General features: G+C 41.2%; 1 protein-coding gene across 3 annotated transcripts in view; it reads right to left on the bottom strand.

Annotated features, from left to right (window-relative positions):
* Positions 1-17,151, bottom strand: part of ets1 (v-ets avian erythroblastosis virus E26 oncogene homolog 1) — a 62,111-nt gene that overhangs the window by 11,473 nt on the left and 33,487 nt on the right. For all 3 annotated transcript variants that reach the window (XM_054793960.1, XM_054793959.1, XM_054793961.1), the window contains 3 exons: positions 2,283-2,402; positions 1,648-1,848; positions 1,287-1,364 (listed from right to left, as the gene is read on the bottom strand). In XM_054793960.1, coding sequence (XP_054649935.1) covers positions 1,287-1,364; positions 1,648-1,848; positions 2,283-2,402 — 399 coding nt within the window. The remainder of the gene's footprint in view (positions 1-1,286; positions 1,365-1,647; positions 1,849-2,282; positions 2,403-17,151) is intronic.

The raw sequence follows: 17,151 nt of genomic DNA on the forward strand, positions 1-17,151 counted from the left end.
AAAATTGCACTTAAATAAACATCACAAACATAACCAAAAACAGTAAAAAACTAGACCCTGTCTCTGTTAAGAAAAAAAAACACTCCAATAAAAAAGCACACACAACAATAAATAAAATGGAGTATCAAGTCAGACAGCGAACAACACTCTGAAAGTGCAACATTTTGCACCTTTTTGTTTATATTTACTTTGCGTACCAAACGCCTCAGTAAGCGTTGCTCGCGGCACCTCCATCAGTAGTTATTTTCCCAGTTGGGAAAACTGTGGGTGTCAGTCGTCAGTGTTCATGCGCTCACCTTGTTCATTCTGTTTAAAAACAAAATATTCCCACACTGGGGCTGTGGCATTCGCCTGAGAAACCATCGCTTTTGTGCCTTCATTCATGTTAGCTCATGCTTGCTCACGAGGCTAACTTGCTGCTAGCCAAGGTAGCCCCGCCTCCACGTACTGGGACAAATACGGGAGCAGAGGGCAGCTGCAGAGTGAACCCTCTTGTCATCCAGCCCGTGTGGTAAAGAGAGGCAAGGTAGAGATAGAGAGAGACGAGGTAACCAAACACGCTTGCATGCACATGTCAATATATCGAAGCCGGCAAAATTATCAATGTCGTTTTTATTGATCGTTCGATTAATCGATTTAGCGATTATCATGACAGGCCTATGTTAAAAAAAATCAAACAGTAAAGAAGTTAGGACATCCCAAATGACATTTGGAAGACATACTAGCATACATGTAACACAGATATGCTTAAAGCTTTATAATCATTTGGGAATCAATCACTATTTAGTGGCTGAGTCCATTCCATTTCAGTTGATGGCGGCCATGTTTCTCAACCAATCTTGCTCAAACTTTACCGACATGTGCTTTTGAGTCCCCTAAAGGTGTGTACCAAATTTCATGGTCATTCGGATAAGCGCCCTAAAGTTACGGCGGTTGCTTTGTAGACCATATTGAGCTTTGTGAGAAATTTCGAGTCATTCTGACTTGACAATGACGCCATCGTGTGTTGTATTTGGCAGAAAAATAATAGCACAGACGCCAGCGAAGAGGTGCATCTTTTGACAAATTTTCACCCTTTTGTGTGCAGCGGTTCAGGAGTAGAAGAGTTACCAATACATACACATGGCCGTACGAATGCAAAAAAAGCTATGCTGACAAACGACCCTGAGGGAAAAGGGGTCTATATGCTGACTATAACGATACTATAACCCCAAGGTTTGAATTTCCTGGTCTATTATAAGCATGTATGCTATAATATTACAACGTGATTGTGAGCAAGTACTTACTGACAAAGTAGTCTGAGGTATAACGGGATTCCTGGAAGTTGGAGGTCAGTCCGTTGTTGGGGTAATGCTTTGTATCCTCTTCATGAAAAATAGATAGACAGTGAGCATCAGTGACCTCCACATTGATTTTATGTATCATGTAACTGCACGCAGCATCATAAAAGATTAATGACATGAGCTAACACGCTCCTTCCTGTTCGTCTCCTGTTACGACAGCAAACACAGGCTAAATGAACACAAGCAAAGGTCGCATATCTCGGGTGGTTTTCGCAAATACACAGCTTTAGCTGACAGTACCAGCTTTTCATTCAATAATAATAGTTTTGACTGTAAAAGTCCCTACATGTGATGCCGGGCTTACCTTTTTGAAGCATTTCTAAATGCTCCCAAAGGATGTCGCCCACGAAGTCAGGCGCCAAGTCCAGGAAGCGCTCTTTGCCCATAGCGTACAGGCTGCCGCCGTTCATGCGGAATTTGTCAAAGTCCACGTTTTTTAGGCTGAACTCGTTCACGGTCCACGTTAGCCATGCTGCCACGTGGTTTTCGCTCCACTGTCTGGGGTCTGGAGCAGATAAGAAGCGGAGATGGTTTAATTACATGTGTGCTTTGGTGTAGATGGTATTTATTGTAAATACGGATGGCTGGTGAATACACCTGGACATATAAGTCAATGCATATCTAACAGTGAGGCATAAGTGGATGTAAACAAGCAATTGCACAATGACACAGACAAGCACAGACTGTCCTGCTGTTACCCAACAGGCCCTGCAGTTGGCCTCAATTAGGAAGCCACCTAATGACTTTACTGTCTGTATTCTCTGTCTAGGTTCTCAGGATGCTGCAGCCAGTCTGAAGTGAAAGGCACCGAACATGAGGCTCATCTTTTGCATATGCAACACATTGTGGTTTGGAGGGCCTGAGATGGAATCCCCCTCTGCAAAACGTTATAAAACAATACTAACTAAGAAGTGTACGAACAAGCTTTTACAAGTGTACCTTTGGGGATGCCCAGCCGCTGTTGTTCTTTGGTGAAGCCGCTGAATGTGGCCTTCAGAGCTTGGGACATCATCTCTTTGCTTCCGGGAGTTAGCAAAGGGATATCGCCACACTCCGGATCTGAAGTTCACAAATAGAGATACAGATATTAAATATTCATGCAAACACATAGACAACAAAACACAGTATCATAAATGCTGTAATAATAAATGGGGTTTTATTTACATGAACCACAATGAGACATTAATTGGCAGCGGGCGACAATTGGAGCTAGGCTGCAGTTAGTTTCAAAATTATTTGAAAGTTTTATTGAATTAATTTATGAATTTAATTCATTTAAAAAACTTGAATAATGGGGAAACATAGCTCAATACAGCACCATCAGAACCAAAGTTGAAACAGCAGTAAGGAGCAATCTGCTCAGCCAGCATTAATTGCGCTGATGAGTTCATTGTAAACAACAGTACAGCAAGTGTAACATACAGTACATAACATTGCCATATTACGGAGTTATTCCAAAGAAAAAAAAACATCAGGAAGTTTCCTACAGCCACATTTGTTAATGTCCTGGTGGTTATTTGCGTCTGTAGAAATCTATGCCGATAAGGAATCGGTGATTTACGGTATTCACGCTATTGCATCTGGTTTGTTAAATAGGAGTGCACAACGATCAGTAGGCCTAATCGATAAATCAATTACTCGAACAATAAAAAAAAAAACAAAGTCCATAATTTTGCCACCTCAATAAAGTGACATGTGCATGATCCATGTACATATGTTTGTTTTCTTCGTCTCTTTGTTCCACACAGGCTGGATCACTCTGCATGAGTCTGTGCACATTGGTTCTATAGTGGAATGAACCGAGAGAGTGAACACGCCTCCCATTCAGTCTCTTTGTCTCCCAGTACGTGGAGGCGGGGCTGCTAATGAGTGGCTACACAGACAGAGCAAGTAAATGCTAATATGAATGAAAGCACAAAAGCCGTGGTTTCTAAGCCAAACGCCGCAGCTCCAGTGTGGAATTGCAGCAGAGCCTTCGTCTCGGCAGTCAATGCTTACTGAGGCGTTTGATCGGCAAAGTAAATATACAACAAAACAACGCAAAATGGTGCACGCTCACAGACAGTGTCGCTCACTACATTGCAAAAGAAATGCAACCTTTCAACACGGTTGAAAAGCCAACATTTTGGGAAATGTTAAAAATGTTTGACAGGCAGTACAAATTGCCAGGGAGAACGTACATGTGCCTTTGATATGATGTACTGTCATTATTTTGCCATATAACGAATATATAATTAATTAAAACATTGTCTCAAAAAATGTTGTCAATAATATTGATTATCGACCATAAAATTTGTCATCGTGACAGGCCTAACGATGGGGCATTTTATTAAATGGGAGAATTTCATATTGATCAGAATAATGCATGAACGTCGCTCACCCTCCCAGCAACAAGTCTAGACTGAATCAACAGCGCCTACACTCCATTTGCCTCAATAGCAGAGCAAGACATCTTATTTGAATCTGCCACATAACGCTCGTAAAGCAATACCTTTCACCTGGTCTCCAGCATCCAAACAAACACCAGATGTTTATTTGCCATTTCTCTACTACACATTCTCGCCTGGTGCCCATCAGTGACACCGTGACCCCTCCTCAGGCCTCCTACCACGCTGCCCCGACACAGTGGACCTACTGTGGCCATACCAAGAATGGGGTCAAACCCTGAGAGGGGTCAGGGGGTCAGGAGATGAGGTGGTGATGTCATCCAGGCTAGGGAGGTGGGCCATCTTGAGGGTCTTGGCTGCACACACTGGGCTCACTGTTCTCTGCTCACGGCCAGTGGGCACCCCCAGTAGGGAACAGGACTCCCTTTGATGCCTTTAAACAGTGCCTGATGACTCGCGCTGCTCTAATTAGATTGAGAAGCTGAGAGAAGTGTGGGACACGCAAGGCAACGAGGGAGACGATGAAGGAACAATGGGGAGGACCCCCAGGCCACCATCACGACTAGAATAGACTGCTAAAAACAAAGTGGGCAAAGACCAATCACTTGCAAATAGCCACATAAAACTGTAGACATTAAATTACTGTAAGTGTGCCTGTAGAGGATACACTGTGTTCTATTATATTGCCAGTCAGACATCAAGTCATTCCATCGTCTGATAAGATGTAGTTAAAATGTAACTTGACTGAGTTCTTTGAAGATGCATCACTGGCTCACATGAGGTTTTACATTGTTGCACTCGGCTTGATGTCGTAATTCCTGTTAAAAGTAATCACATGTAAAGGTAATAATACATAGTGCCGTATTAAGGAAGGTTAAACTTCAAACTGCACCTAGTTTACAGATACTGTAGATGATGAGTGCATAGTAAACAACAGTACGGGAAGTTTCACACCAACAGCACAGAGTAGCGCAACCATCATTTAAAAATGCATGTAGCGGTAGATTAAGCTGCTCGGTGCTGATTATACTGCAAATACAAGTATTGCCGTCTTGTGGTGTTAATTTTATAAAAACTACATCGGGAAGTCGCCTACAGCCACAGATGTTAATGCCAACGTTATTTGACTCTGCAGTAATTAGAGACTCCCGTGGTCATTTGCTTTTGTAGACCACATTCTTGCTTTAATCAAGCTTACATTTCCATTTTTGCAGTGTAGCAACTCATATCACCCATGTTTCAAGGTTGTGCCAATGCTCGCCTCATTTTTCCATTTCCTTTAACTCATTCAATACCAAAGATGTATTTATATGTTTTTATAAACCCGAACGCCCGATCCCAAACACGTATTTATACATCTTTTCCGTTTTTTTTTTTCGCGAGAGGCAAAAAGAGGTGGTGACAGAAGTGCGCACTAATAGATGTCACTGTTAAAGCAGTTTTAAGCCATAAAAACGGTCAAAAGGTGGCAGAAGTGCATTTGATAAGAGCTCGGCATGGATCATTTGCATGTATTAACACACTCGACAGCAAGGAAGAAGTGGAAGAGCATGGAGGAGTGTGCCATGCGCACGTGCGTGCACACTCAGTTTAGTTCCAAATTTGAAAATTGTAAATAGTCCATAGTCCATGTAAATAAATTATTACAACCCTTTTTTTTTAAATGTTGTTTATGTTGTTGCATACTTGTTTAGATATTTGAGCTGTCACAACAGCATAAACAATTGTGTCAAAGTGAAAGTTAGGCTTAAAATGTATCTTTTCACAAAAAGCTGTTTTTGTCCCTTTTCTTGTTTGGAATTGATATTTCCTTGAAACTTGCCTTTTACTGCTGACTACTAAAGAACGGAAAGATAGATACAATCTTTTTTTTTCTGATGAAAGAGTCTAATCTTTATTTTGGTAGGTTCCATGCTATATTGCCATAGAACACAGTATTCGGTGTGCTTTGAAAAATCAGTAAAATTCATCCAAAATGTGAACGAGTTAAGGATTGTGGCCTGTTAGTCTAGACCAGTAGTAGATGTGGAATAAGAAGGGATTTTCAGTGTCTTCATGCCTGGTATTCATGCTTTAACAATACACAAGCGATACACAACGAAAACAAAGGAGACATCAGTGGCAGGGAAAACAAGTCACGGTAACCGGAATATAGGCACCAGGAAATACAACCAAGCATACATAGCCTTTAGGATTACTGCAAATCCGATAAGAAATGAAGAAAGGCCCGGCTTTTGAATCATTTGCGCTTTTTTTCTCTGTTATGAGAATCACGCAGACTTAAATTTTACAAATTGGGTTAATATACTAAAGTTGGACATTGTTTGAAGTTCTTGCAGATGTTATCTCAGCTCATTTTATTCATCTATTTTGAAAATCAAGCAATTGTATGCAGAATGCTGGTGCCAGCAACTCATACAGTGGTTTGCACAGCTAAATACAGATGGGAGTGTGTGAAAAAAAATTCTGTCGGGGTGGGGGATGGGGGCATGACAGAAAATGTTGAGAATCACTGGTCTAGACTGTACCACATGCTAAAATCATGAACATATGTTTAAAGGACATAAAGTATATACTTAAAGTGCTGTTGTAGGGGTACTGTTGCTTTAAATCTTTGCTCAAAGTGGCGTTCCAAAAAAAAAAAAAAAAAAAAAAAAAAAAGAAAGTCATCTCACAACACCATCAAAGCCACATGTTCAGGCATCTTCCACTGGGCTGGTGGTTTTGTCTGCGAGCACTGCACACTAGAGCGGCGTACGTTTCATGCCTGTCGTGACCACTCACTGACGTCTCGACCTCGTCTGGAATTCCCAGCAGCTGTCCCTCCTTTTGGCTGTGTAACCGACGTGTGTCTGCGTAAACTTAGGTCTCCCACTGCCTTTCTTTTGCATCCCTGTCTCTCTCCTTTATATGTAGTTTTCCCCTCACTGTGTATATGATTAGGTTAATTTTATACCAATATATCACTGGTAAACAACGGCAATGTTAACTATCATTATAGAAAGACAGTATGGTATATAATTTGCTGCAAATAGATAGAATAAACACTAGTTTTGCAGGACCATACAAGCTGACACATGCATTTCCTATCCTCAGTTTCCATTTGGAGTTAAATAAAACATGCAGCCTTGCAATAAAAACACGCTGGTTTCTTTTGAAAATATCTACATGTCGCAAACGCTGCAAACTGAGATGCGACAGGAGGGCTCAGACAGTCTGCGCTTTGATGTGGAGCCCACAAGGCCAAATGTGGCCGCTGATTTAAAGTGGACTGAGCAGGGGTTTGTCTGCAGTTTTGGACTGACTATCGCTTTTATCAGCCCCACACCCCCGACTTGTAATTTGCCCGGGAAGTCTTGAACCCACTTTAGCACTAAACCCCGCATCAAAGACACTCCATAAGCTATATAGTGCATCAGAGCTGCCATTAAACACTCTGAAAGAAATGTGAGCTGAGGTAGGATGCGAGTACAATTGGGGGTATTTATTTAGTTTTCATTGGGGTAAAGAGGACGATAATCCCTCATTAGTCCAATAGTAAACAATGGGGACTCAGCATCTTCTATAAAAGGCACTTCAGCGAAATTAAAGTGGCCTTCATTCAATTCCCTCAGCCATACCGTGCCTTACGTGTTTGGACGACTGAAAAACATTTGTGGAGGGTTACCAAATGCCTAGACCTCCACATACGAGTCGATTTTTGTGGATTTTTCAAAAATCGCAGGAGTCCAGTCCACACCTGAGGCTACGTTCACATTGCAGGGTACGATGCCCAATTCTGATTTGTTTGTTAAAATCTGATCTTTTTATTTGTATTATCTTTATTAGTATTTGTGTGTGATGTTGGGATATGAAAGCAATGCGTCCGCATACACACAAAACATAACTGGCCCCAATTTGTGGTCTCAATCGAAGTCAAGATTTTCTTTACCAACATGGAGGAGTGAAAAGTGACATGGTGGTTCGTGAGGATCTGTGAGTACATTTCCCCCAACTCTCGCACGACACAACATGCCTTTCGATACCATATAGGTCAAAAATTCGTGACCCAAACATTCTGACTGCAGTGACCACATACGACAGAGTCGCATTTGAAAAAAATGGGAATTGTACTGTTAACACTGACATGGATAAAATCAGACACACGTCACATATGATCACAACGGGACTGACCTGCAGTGTGAATATAGCCGAAGGTTATCGGTTAAGGTTAAGGTCTCATAGCCATAAAGCAAGACCAAGAGCACCAGGACTCTAAAGACTTGGACCGTATTTGGAACACGCTGAGGGACCTATCCCAGTTGACTTTGGAAAGAAAACAAGGTATGCACATCCACACTTTTTTCCATTTTTACTAAATTATCTGGATAATTCATGATTCATGGGGTGTTTTCACTTTTTTCACGACTGGATGTACAGCAGTTTTGCAAGCTAACTCTTTTACTCCCGAACCGATTTTGCACATAAAATGGTGAAACTTTGTCAAAACATGCATCCTGACTGTGTTGCCCGTGTTTAGCCGAATCACTAAAAAATTTTGTATAAACCTTTCAGGGACTGACAAGCACTTGTCTTTAAAATGTGTCCAAGGATGGTTGAAAAACATGGCTGCCCTCAGCCAAAATGTCTTTGCAGGGGTACAGGTATTGACCATTGCTTATAGGATTGAGGATAACTGTATGACAAGTATGCTCACATGTCTTCAATAACATTTTGATCAGAGCCCCTAGGTGAGGCCACAAATGTCACTTGTGAAAAATATATGTAGATACAATTTTGTGATACTTAGATTGTAACACCTTGACGTAGTGGCTCAACAAAAGGTTGTAAGTATAAAAGTGCTGCAATTAAGAAAAAAATTGCTGTCTGTATTGATTTGTTCATCTTCTATGAATTGACCAACAGATGAGTGCTGAAAGCGCAAACACCACCAAGCTGAGGGACTAATGGTAGCAGCGCCATCATCTCTGCGAATGGGCCATATGAAAGTTATCTGCGGCAGGGCTAATGTGCATCCATTAGTGAAAAGAGGGAGGCAGTCTAGCATCATGCCAGACTGTATCTGGTAAATGACGCCCTGATAGGATTTCAATGCCTGCAAGCCCCATTAGAAACACAATGGTCAGTATGTGCTGCCAGTTTGAGCATCCTCACGTCGTTGCTTTCCGCATTAGAGCGTCTACAAAATGACTACCGTCCACTTAGCTAACAAAACGTGGGCGTGGCTTCCACATTTGACTGTCAAGACTTGAGCGGGTGGAAAATATAGAATGGTCTCAAGTTTGTATGGCTGCTATTCTGAGAAGTGAGTCAGTTGTTTCGACTGGATGCGCAGTAAAAAGGTATCGATTAACCACGCCCCTCTCGCTATAATATGAGTAATGTGCCACAGGGATGCTACACCAGCCTTTCTATTGAAGCCACATCCCAACCTCAGACAAAGCTTCTATTAAGGACCTAAAACTGAAAAACATAGACACATGTGAACTGAATTAGCTTGAGCAGCAGAAGTGTGTGGGTGTGAAAATGAGACGCTTGCAGGCTTTGGGTCGACAAGAGCAGGACAGGGAGCATCCTAGCTAGGTGGGTGCGAAGCATGGGGGGATGAGTCACCAGTCTGTAATACGATCCCATGAACGGGAGGTCTCAAAAGGCTCCCTCTCTCTGCTATGACATCACTGCGGGACCAGTGCCATCTCCCAGCCTCTGATGGAGACTCGCTTCATTCATAAAGCCACGGACTGCACAGCCTCCACTCTCAGTGATGCAATGATACAAGCATCGCATGCAACCCAACCATGCAACGCAATGGGACAATGCACTTTTTATCATGCAACTGAGCTATAATTAGCCCTGCAGAGTTTATTCGGTGAGGGGCTGTGCGTTGGGGTGGGAGAAAAAGCGGAAGCGATGCAAAAAGACCATCTTTGATTCTGTATGCTGGTGTATGTTGGACTGTATAAGAGTCAATTTCCTGTGGCTAAGTTGCCACTTCCTGTGGGAAGTAGGGAGAGCTGTGGGTTCAGGTGAGGGTCAAGACACTTTAGATCCACCACTGAGGTGTTTCTGAATATCCCACATGAATATAGCAGAGATGTCCTGACTTAATGCTAGAGACTTACAGCACAATTGGCTCTTTAAAAGGCCACAGCCGACCAGAGGTGCTATCTGAGACAGCCTTTGATGGAGATCCTATCAGGACCCTTGCTCTGAGACCTTGGGATCATAAACCTCCACCGATATGAAGGGGGTCCATTCACGGCACTCCATCACCCCGTGGTGATGGAGTGGCGGTTGAGGGCGGTAGTCTGGTTTTGAGAGGGCCGCTTGTTCGGACAGCTGTTTAGATTTCCAGAGCAAAGCAAAGAGAAGACCAACATCTGAACCGTTCCTAACGCTGGACAGTGGTGGGGAGACTGTTGCGGTCAAAAGTTTACGTACACATGATTTATTTGAAGCATTCTTTTCCCAGGATGGAATTATACAACGTACTGTACATCTTCAATGATTTTTGTAAACTTACACACAGAGACTCAAATGCAGACATACACTTACCTAAATCTTGTAATAAATGGTGCTACTTACTTTTAATGATCATGAATAACTGCAACTGTTTATGTCTGGCATAACAGGATTTGTTTGACGGCACTCATTGGCCCAACAAAGAAACAATCTAAATAATGGCAAAGTCCAAGACGTCAGTGAAGTGAACTGTAGATTTACTCAAGTTGGGAAAATTGCAGATTCCAAGATCATTCACACATTAAAACTTGTGCACTCAATTCTTTAAAGATGTTTGTTTTATAACCATTCCACCCTGCAAAAGGAACGGTTCAAATAAATCATTAAGGGCCCAAAGTTAAACGACACCGACTCCCACGATGAGTGCATGTAAACGTCTGACTTCAGCTACAACTCTCGAGCACAGACAAGGCTGAGACAGTAAGTTTTATTCTTAGGGTGACGACCGCTGCTAACTTCTGGCTGCCCTGCTGAAGAACACAAGCCTGTGGTGGTGGACCAAGGCCAGTCCTGCTGACATCTGTCTTTGGCAATGAAACTGGAGTTGTCCCGGATCATCATCATTACCACCGCCGCCTCAGACACGTCGGCTACTGACACAGACAATAAGTGAGACTAATACTCCACGACTGGCCATACTGTCCTTCTATTTCCCCTGCATCAGTCTTGCAAATCACGTTAGCTGTGATGTGGTAGTGCTGCTGTTTCTGCTAAAGTCGCAGCATTAAACCCCCAAGAGATGCTAAACATATTTTACCCCCTGACTTTTTTCTTTGTGGTAAGTGGGGGGGGGGGGAAACACTTTCAGCATGATTTGGACCTTGTTTTTTTTGTTGCTTGTGTAACGGCTTATGATTCTTCAATGTGTGACAGGCGCTGTGGTTTAGGTGTGCCTCAAGTTATAATACTGCTCTTTTCACACGACATCACCCAACTGTCTTGTATGTCATTACTTTTAAGACAAGAGTAATCACAAAATCAGTGAGTGAATGGATACAGGCAGGGAACAGATGCCTCTGAACATTTTCAAATAATGAAAAATGGGCAAAATATTAAAAAAAAACTCATGTAACATGGGATTTCTTATGCTGACATTTTGGGAATTCACTTGTATAGAGCCTTTGTACCTTTAAGGCACTCAAAGAGCTTTGACACTACTATCATATTTACCTACCAATAATCAAGAGCAACTAGGGGTTCAGTACAGGTATCTTGCCCAAGGATACTTTGACATGGTCATTGGTGGATGCAGGATGGAACGAGCAACCTTCAGGTTGGGAGACTACGACTCAACCACCTGAGCCAAGCCATTTTGACAGTTTTCCAACATGATAATAAGCCTAAACGCACCCTAAAGATGCCAAGTGCCTTTCTGCCTACTGAGCAAGTTACAGTGGAACCTCGGTTTTCGTCATTAATACTTTCAAAATGTCAACATGAATACAAAAACATACAAAAGCCGAGACAATTGTTCCCATAGCCAATAATGTAAATCCAATTACCGCTGTCTCTCGTTTATCGCTCTCCTTTGGTTCCAGACCCAACCACGAAGTACGATTCCTTATTTATAAATATATAAATATATTATATATATATAAATATATATATATATATATCATATATATATATATATATATAAATATATTTTCATAGTTACCGCGTAGAAAACCTGTTTAAGACCTTCTAAATATGTTTTTTTTAGCATTATTTGAGCCCTCTAAACATGAAATAACACTCCAATAGTGACTTTTACACTTACATTACCCAATATGGTGGACATAATAACAGAAAGAAAGACATCCTACACATAAATAATATCTTACATAGACTCTCAAGTTAGCAGTGATGGCATTGGTGGCTATTGTCACATCAGTGTAATGTTTCTGACACCTAGTGGCCAGTGTAGTAGAACACTACTGTAATGGCGCAATGAACATTCACAAAGGAGCTGTTGTCAGTCACAACTCACAACTCACAGGGAAAACGGGCTAGTTTGTTACGTGCAATATCTTACAAAAACAGAGGCAACATTTTAGCAAATATTTTCAACAAAAAAACAAATCATACACATACTGGGACATACAAAAACTGAGGTTTGCATGTATACACAGTATATACTGTACAAACGGTATATACTTTATAGTCTGCTGTGTGTCCACTTGTCAGGACATGAATCACTGGTTTCTGCATGAGGGCAGGGGAGAAGATCCTCTGGCTTCACACGAATGCTCATGTGTTGTACGCTTAACGGTTGTATTATGAGTCATTGAGCAACAATGTAACCAGACGTGGTCATTGTTTACATCATGACAGTCACACTGACGGTGTGACTGTCATGATACCGCGCACACAAACACACACACACGCTGAGTGGGATGAGTCACAGAGAGAACTGCATCATCAATGATAAGCTCAAATCAAAACCATCTCCCATTGCAAAACGTTGACTTGTAACTTTCCACTAATCTGGCCGACTTGTTCTGATATTTTTATGAGCTCAGCCGGTTGGATGTGTATCAAGAAAACTTATCTTAAAACAAGGCAGAGAAAGAGGGAGAGAGAGAGAGAGAGAGAGAGAGAGAGAGAGATGTTGCCAGATGTTTCAATGCTCCTTATAGCCACAGAGTCTCTACATCGAGCTTAAAATAGAGAGGTCGTTAATCATAAGTCGGCTCAGGCCATGAGTCATTTTTGGTCACTTTTGACAAAATAAGAAAGAAAGCTTGTGTGACCATGCAGTACATTAGGGCTAATAAAACATGAAGTGGAATGTGAAGTATGCGGGATGAAAACACCGCAATATGGGGGAGGCATTTATTTATCAAGTAGTCATCTGTAGCCCATAACTTGCATTCAAACATGGAACAAACCTCCTTGATGTGCGTGCTTTTCCCACCACTATGGCGAGAACATATTTCAGGACACACAAAAAACAGTTAATAGCTCTGGATTGACGTCTATGGTTGTAAAGATATTGGACAAAATTGCCTCGATTCATTAATTGATTAATTGGTATTGGTAGAATCTCTGTCTCAATGCTAATTTTTTTTTGGAGGAGTTTTGCCATAGCGTTCTACTTCTACTACTTCTATAGACAGCAAACTAGTTGAGGCTGAATCAACGGTGCATCTACTGGTTGCAGCAAGTAGTAGGGCTACTCCTGATTTTTGCTTTTTGTTTCATTTCCAGTCGTCCCTCTCAATATCGCAGTTCGATTATCGCTCCTTCTCTACATGGTGATTTTTCAGGAATTCATTAATTAACTCATTCAATTCCAGTCCATGCATCCTTCCATCCATCCATCCATCCATTTTCTATGCCGCTTATCCTCACTAGGGTCGCAGAGGTATGCTGGAGCCTATCCCAGCTGACTTCGGGCGAGAGGCGGGGTACACCCTGGACTGGTCGCTAATCAATCGCAGGGCATCCATCCCAGCCATTTTTCAAAATACATACCCTTTGGTGCCAGCCATTTTAGACGATTTTGACTGGTTTTTCAAGGCACAGAGAATATTGTGTTCTATGGCTATATAAACATGGAACCTACTAAAAGAAAGATTAGACTCTTGTCTTTCATCAGAAAAAAATAAGTTTGTTTCTACCGTTTTCCGTTCTTTAATAATCAGCAGTAGAACATAGGTAAGCTTCAGGAAAATATCCATCCCGAAAAAAAAAAAAAGGAGGGAAAAGACACATTTCAAGCATAACTTTCACTTGGACACAATTGTTTTGCTTTTGAGACAGCTCAAATATCAACATTACATTCCAACATGACATTATTGCTGTCGAGTGTAATGGTCAAAGTAATGTGTATTTACAGTGTGTTTTTACAAGCAAAAGATCCATACCGTGCTCTTCTCAAATGCAGTTCTGCCTCCAAAAAAACGTAAAAGACGTCTTCGGGATGAGGCGTTCTGTTCATAGAAATGTATAAATACGTCTTTGGTATTGAATGAGTTAATTAATCAGCGCTGTTTCGCTGTAGACTATGTTCTATTATTAGTCAAAACATATTGAAATGCAAGTGATATGTAGTATTTTGGCCACTAGGCAGCAGTAATGTTACATGGCTGAGACATCCATCCTTATTACATGACCCTACCTTGCACTGAATGTAGCCAGCCATGGATGCAGAGTGAAAAACGGTTCTCTTCCCATTGCGTGTGGAAGTGGTAAGTTTGTGGCTTCTTTACTTTGTCCTTCTTCCCCACTGTTTGAAATCCTCGCTTAAGTTTAGAAAAAATAAACTGGTTAGTTCATTAGCTTGCTAGCTAGTCCCTGTAGCACAGGGATATCCAAAGTGTGGCCCGGGGGCCATTTGAGGCCCGTGGATGTTTTTTTTTACTGGCCCGCGGCACAGTAAAAATATAATTTAACAAGAAAACTAAAATGTTAGGAGAAAAAAGTTGTAATTAACAAGAAAAGGTCATAATTTTATGAGAATTAACATAATATTGTGAGGAAAAATAACATAATTTTAGATTTTAAGATGAAATATGCAAAACAAACAAAACAACGTGTAAAGTTGTCATTTTTTAGATTGTGGAAAAAGTTACAATGTCATGAAAATAAAGCCAAAATATTATGGGAATAAAATACTAATTACGTGAACAAAGGTGAAATAGCAGAAATGGTAAAAACAGCTGCAATTTTACAAGAATAAAGTCAAAATATTAAAAAAATATGTCATAATTTTATGATTTGAAATAGTTTTTTGTAAAAAAAAAATAAAAATAAAAATAAAGATGTAATTTTTGGAAAATTAGGTTGGGGAAAAGTTTGAATATTATGGGAATAAAGTCATAATATTATGAGAAGAAAATTTTAAAATATTATTTAAGAAGAAAGTAAGAAATATTTGTGAAAAAAAAGGAAAAATGGTTGAAAAAAAAAGAATAAAGTTCATACTAATGACACACTTTTTCACTTTATTTTTTGCTTTACAAAACATCAAAATGGCCTTCGCATCCTTTCATTTTTTAGTTTTTGGCCCTCGCTGGAAAAAGTTTGGACATCCCTGCTGTAGTATAATAGTTAGCATAATGGCAATCCGGTGTAAACAATGAATAACAGGAGTGTAATGACGATTATAGGGGTGTTATTTCAAGTCTAGTGGGCTCTAATAATGTCAAAAACCATATTAGAACATCATAAACAGGTTTTCTATGCTCAAAGTAGGAAAATATTCAATTTATTAACATTGACTCCACTATCGCGGAAATTCATTTATCACGTTTGGGTCTGCAACCAATTGCTTCAAGATGGAATTCATCAACAATTACACAAATCCCCCATCTGTGTATGGGCAAATAATGTTACTGTCCTACTTATTTCCTACTTCATAAAGGAACCTGGTTGTGGAATTTGCCGGTGTGCATGAAAAAAAAAATGTTTTGTGGAAAAATTGCAACATGCAGTGTAAACTGTTTGTCAGATGTGTCCTCTGTTTGGTTTAATGCCCAAACAGTTCCCCGAGAGCATCCCCTGTTTGTTTACAACGAGATGGACAGAGCCTGGACTCCAGCCGCCTGCGTTCTGCAGTGGAAGCGATCCATTTTTTTCTCCCCTGCAGTGTGGGAATATGCTCGGCCAGTTAGCTGGTGACGTCTCCTTTAAAAATGTTTCAAATGTTTGCCTTTTGAGTCTCCCTAGCACTATTGTTGCATAAACAGACAGTTTGTCTCTGTTTGCAGTCAAAAAGGGCCAAGAAACATCTCACAGAAACATCCTTTTCCATTTTTTGACCTCCTTTCTGACTCCCATACAACATTTACCCCCATCCTAGCGTCAAACCCGACTGCCAGCGTAAACAAGCTCTTTTTTTCAGGGCTTTGCTTTAGGGTTTCTGTGGTTGTGGCCCACCTTCTCCCCCCAGAAAAGTTTGCAGACTTTACAGCAGGTGGTGTGCTGAAAAAAAAAGCACGTATAAAAGAAAAAACAAGTGAACAGAATGAGCAACATGGGTCCAAGCAGTGAAACAAACCAGCTGTCTTCTTGGACGGCGGGCTCACGCTCAAAGCAGGCTTCCACTACAACATTGTAACCGCGGTTAAATGAGGAAGTATGAAGCAGAAACAACAAGAATCTTCAAGGAAAGTGTTGGGTTGATTGTCTGATTGGTATTCTACAAAAGATACAGGCTTGCCAATCCAATTGCGGTGCAGCAGACGATTATCGCCGTGACTCATGGCTTACAGACTGGGAATGACGGTGGGGGAGACAAAGCACTAACACCAGGAACTCACTATCAGCCACATAAAGGTGATGGCATGTGGCCCGCAGAGAAGTCGAGGGAGGAAGGGCCCACTGGAGCTGATGGAGTGGGCGGGCGTGTGAAAAGCTTGTTATGTTTTACTTCGCCTGCCAAGGCACATCATTTCTTCTCAAATTAGTACTTTTTTGTAGAATGCGAGTAAAAAGAGAAGCCTCTTATCACCTAGCATATTGATAAACTGTCACTACCATCCATTCGGCCACACCTTGCAAATTCGCTGGCTCTTTCAACTCTCCCAATCCTCCTGGCCCACGCCATATGCTTGCTATTTAGCCGACTGTTGGCGTAACACGCCTTGCTTTATGACTAAGGTTTATAAGAAGTGATTAAGGCGTGTAGTCACTAGGGAAGCTTAAAGATAGGGGCCGATGCCTCGGTGTAATGATTATATGTTTATACGGGCAAGGCGGCACATGACAGACTGGACAAGGACGCGATCATTTTTTTTGTTTGTTTTTTTAAATGCCGACTTTATGCCACGCAAAATGCATCAGTGAGCTGTAGAATTACAACCACTTGTCAAGAAACAAGGTCTTTTTTTTTTTTATGCTACGTTGGTGGCAACACCGCCGATTCAACCTGTAAAAACACTTGCCCTTCTTTCCTTTTTTTGGAATAGGGCTGC

The sequence above is a fragment of the Dunckerocampus dactyliophorus genome, chromosome 12 (genome assembly GCF_027744805.1).
Source record: "Dunckerocampus dactyliophorus isolate RoL2022-P2 chromosome 12, RoL_Ddac_1.1, whole genome shotgun sequence".
NCBI lineage: Eukaryota > Metazoa > Chordata > Actinopteri > Syngnathiformes > Syngnathidae > Dunckerocampus > Dunckerocampus dactyliophorus.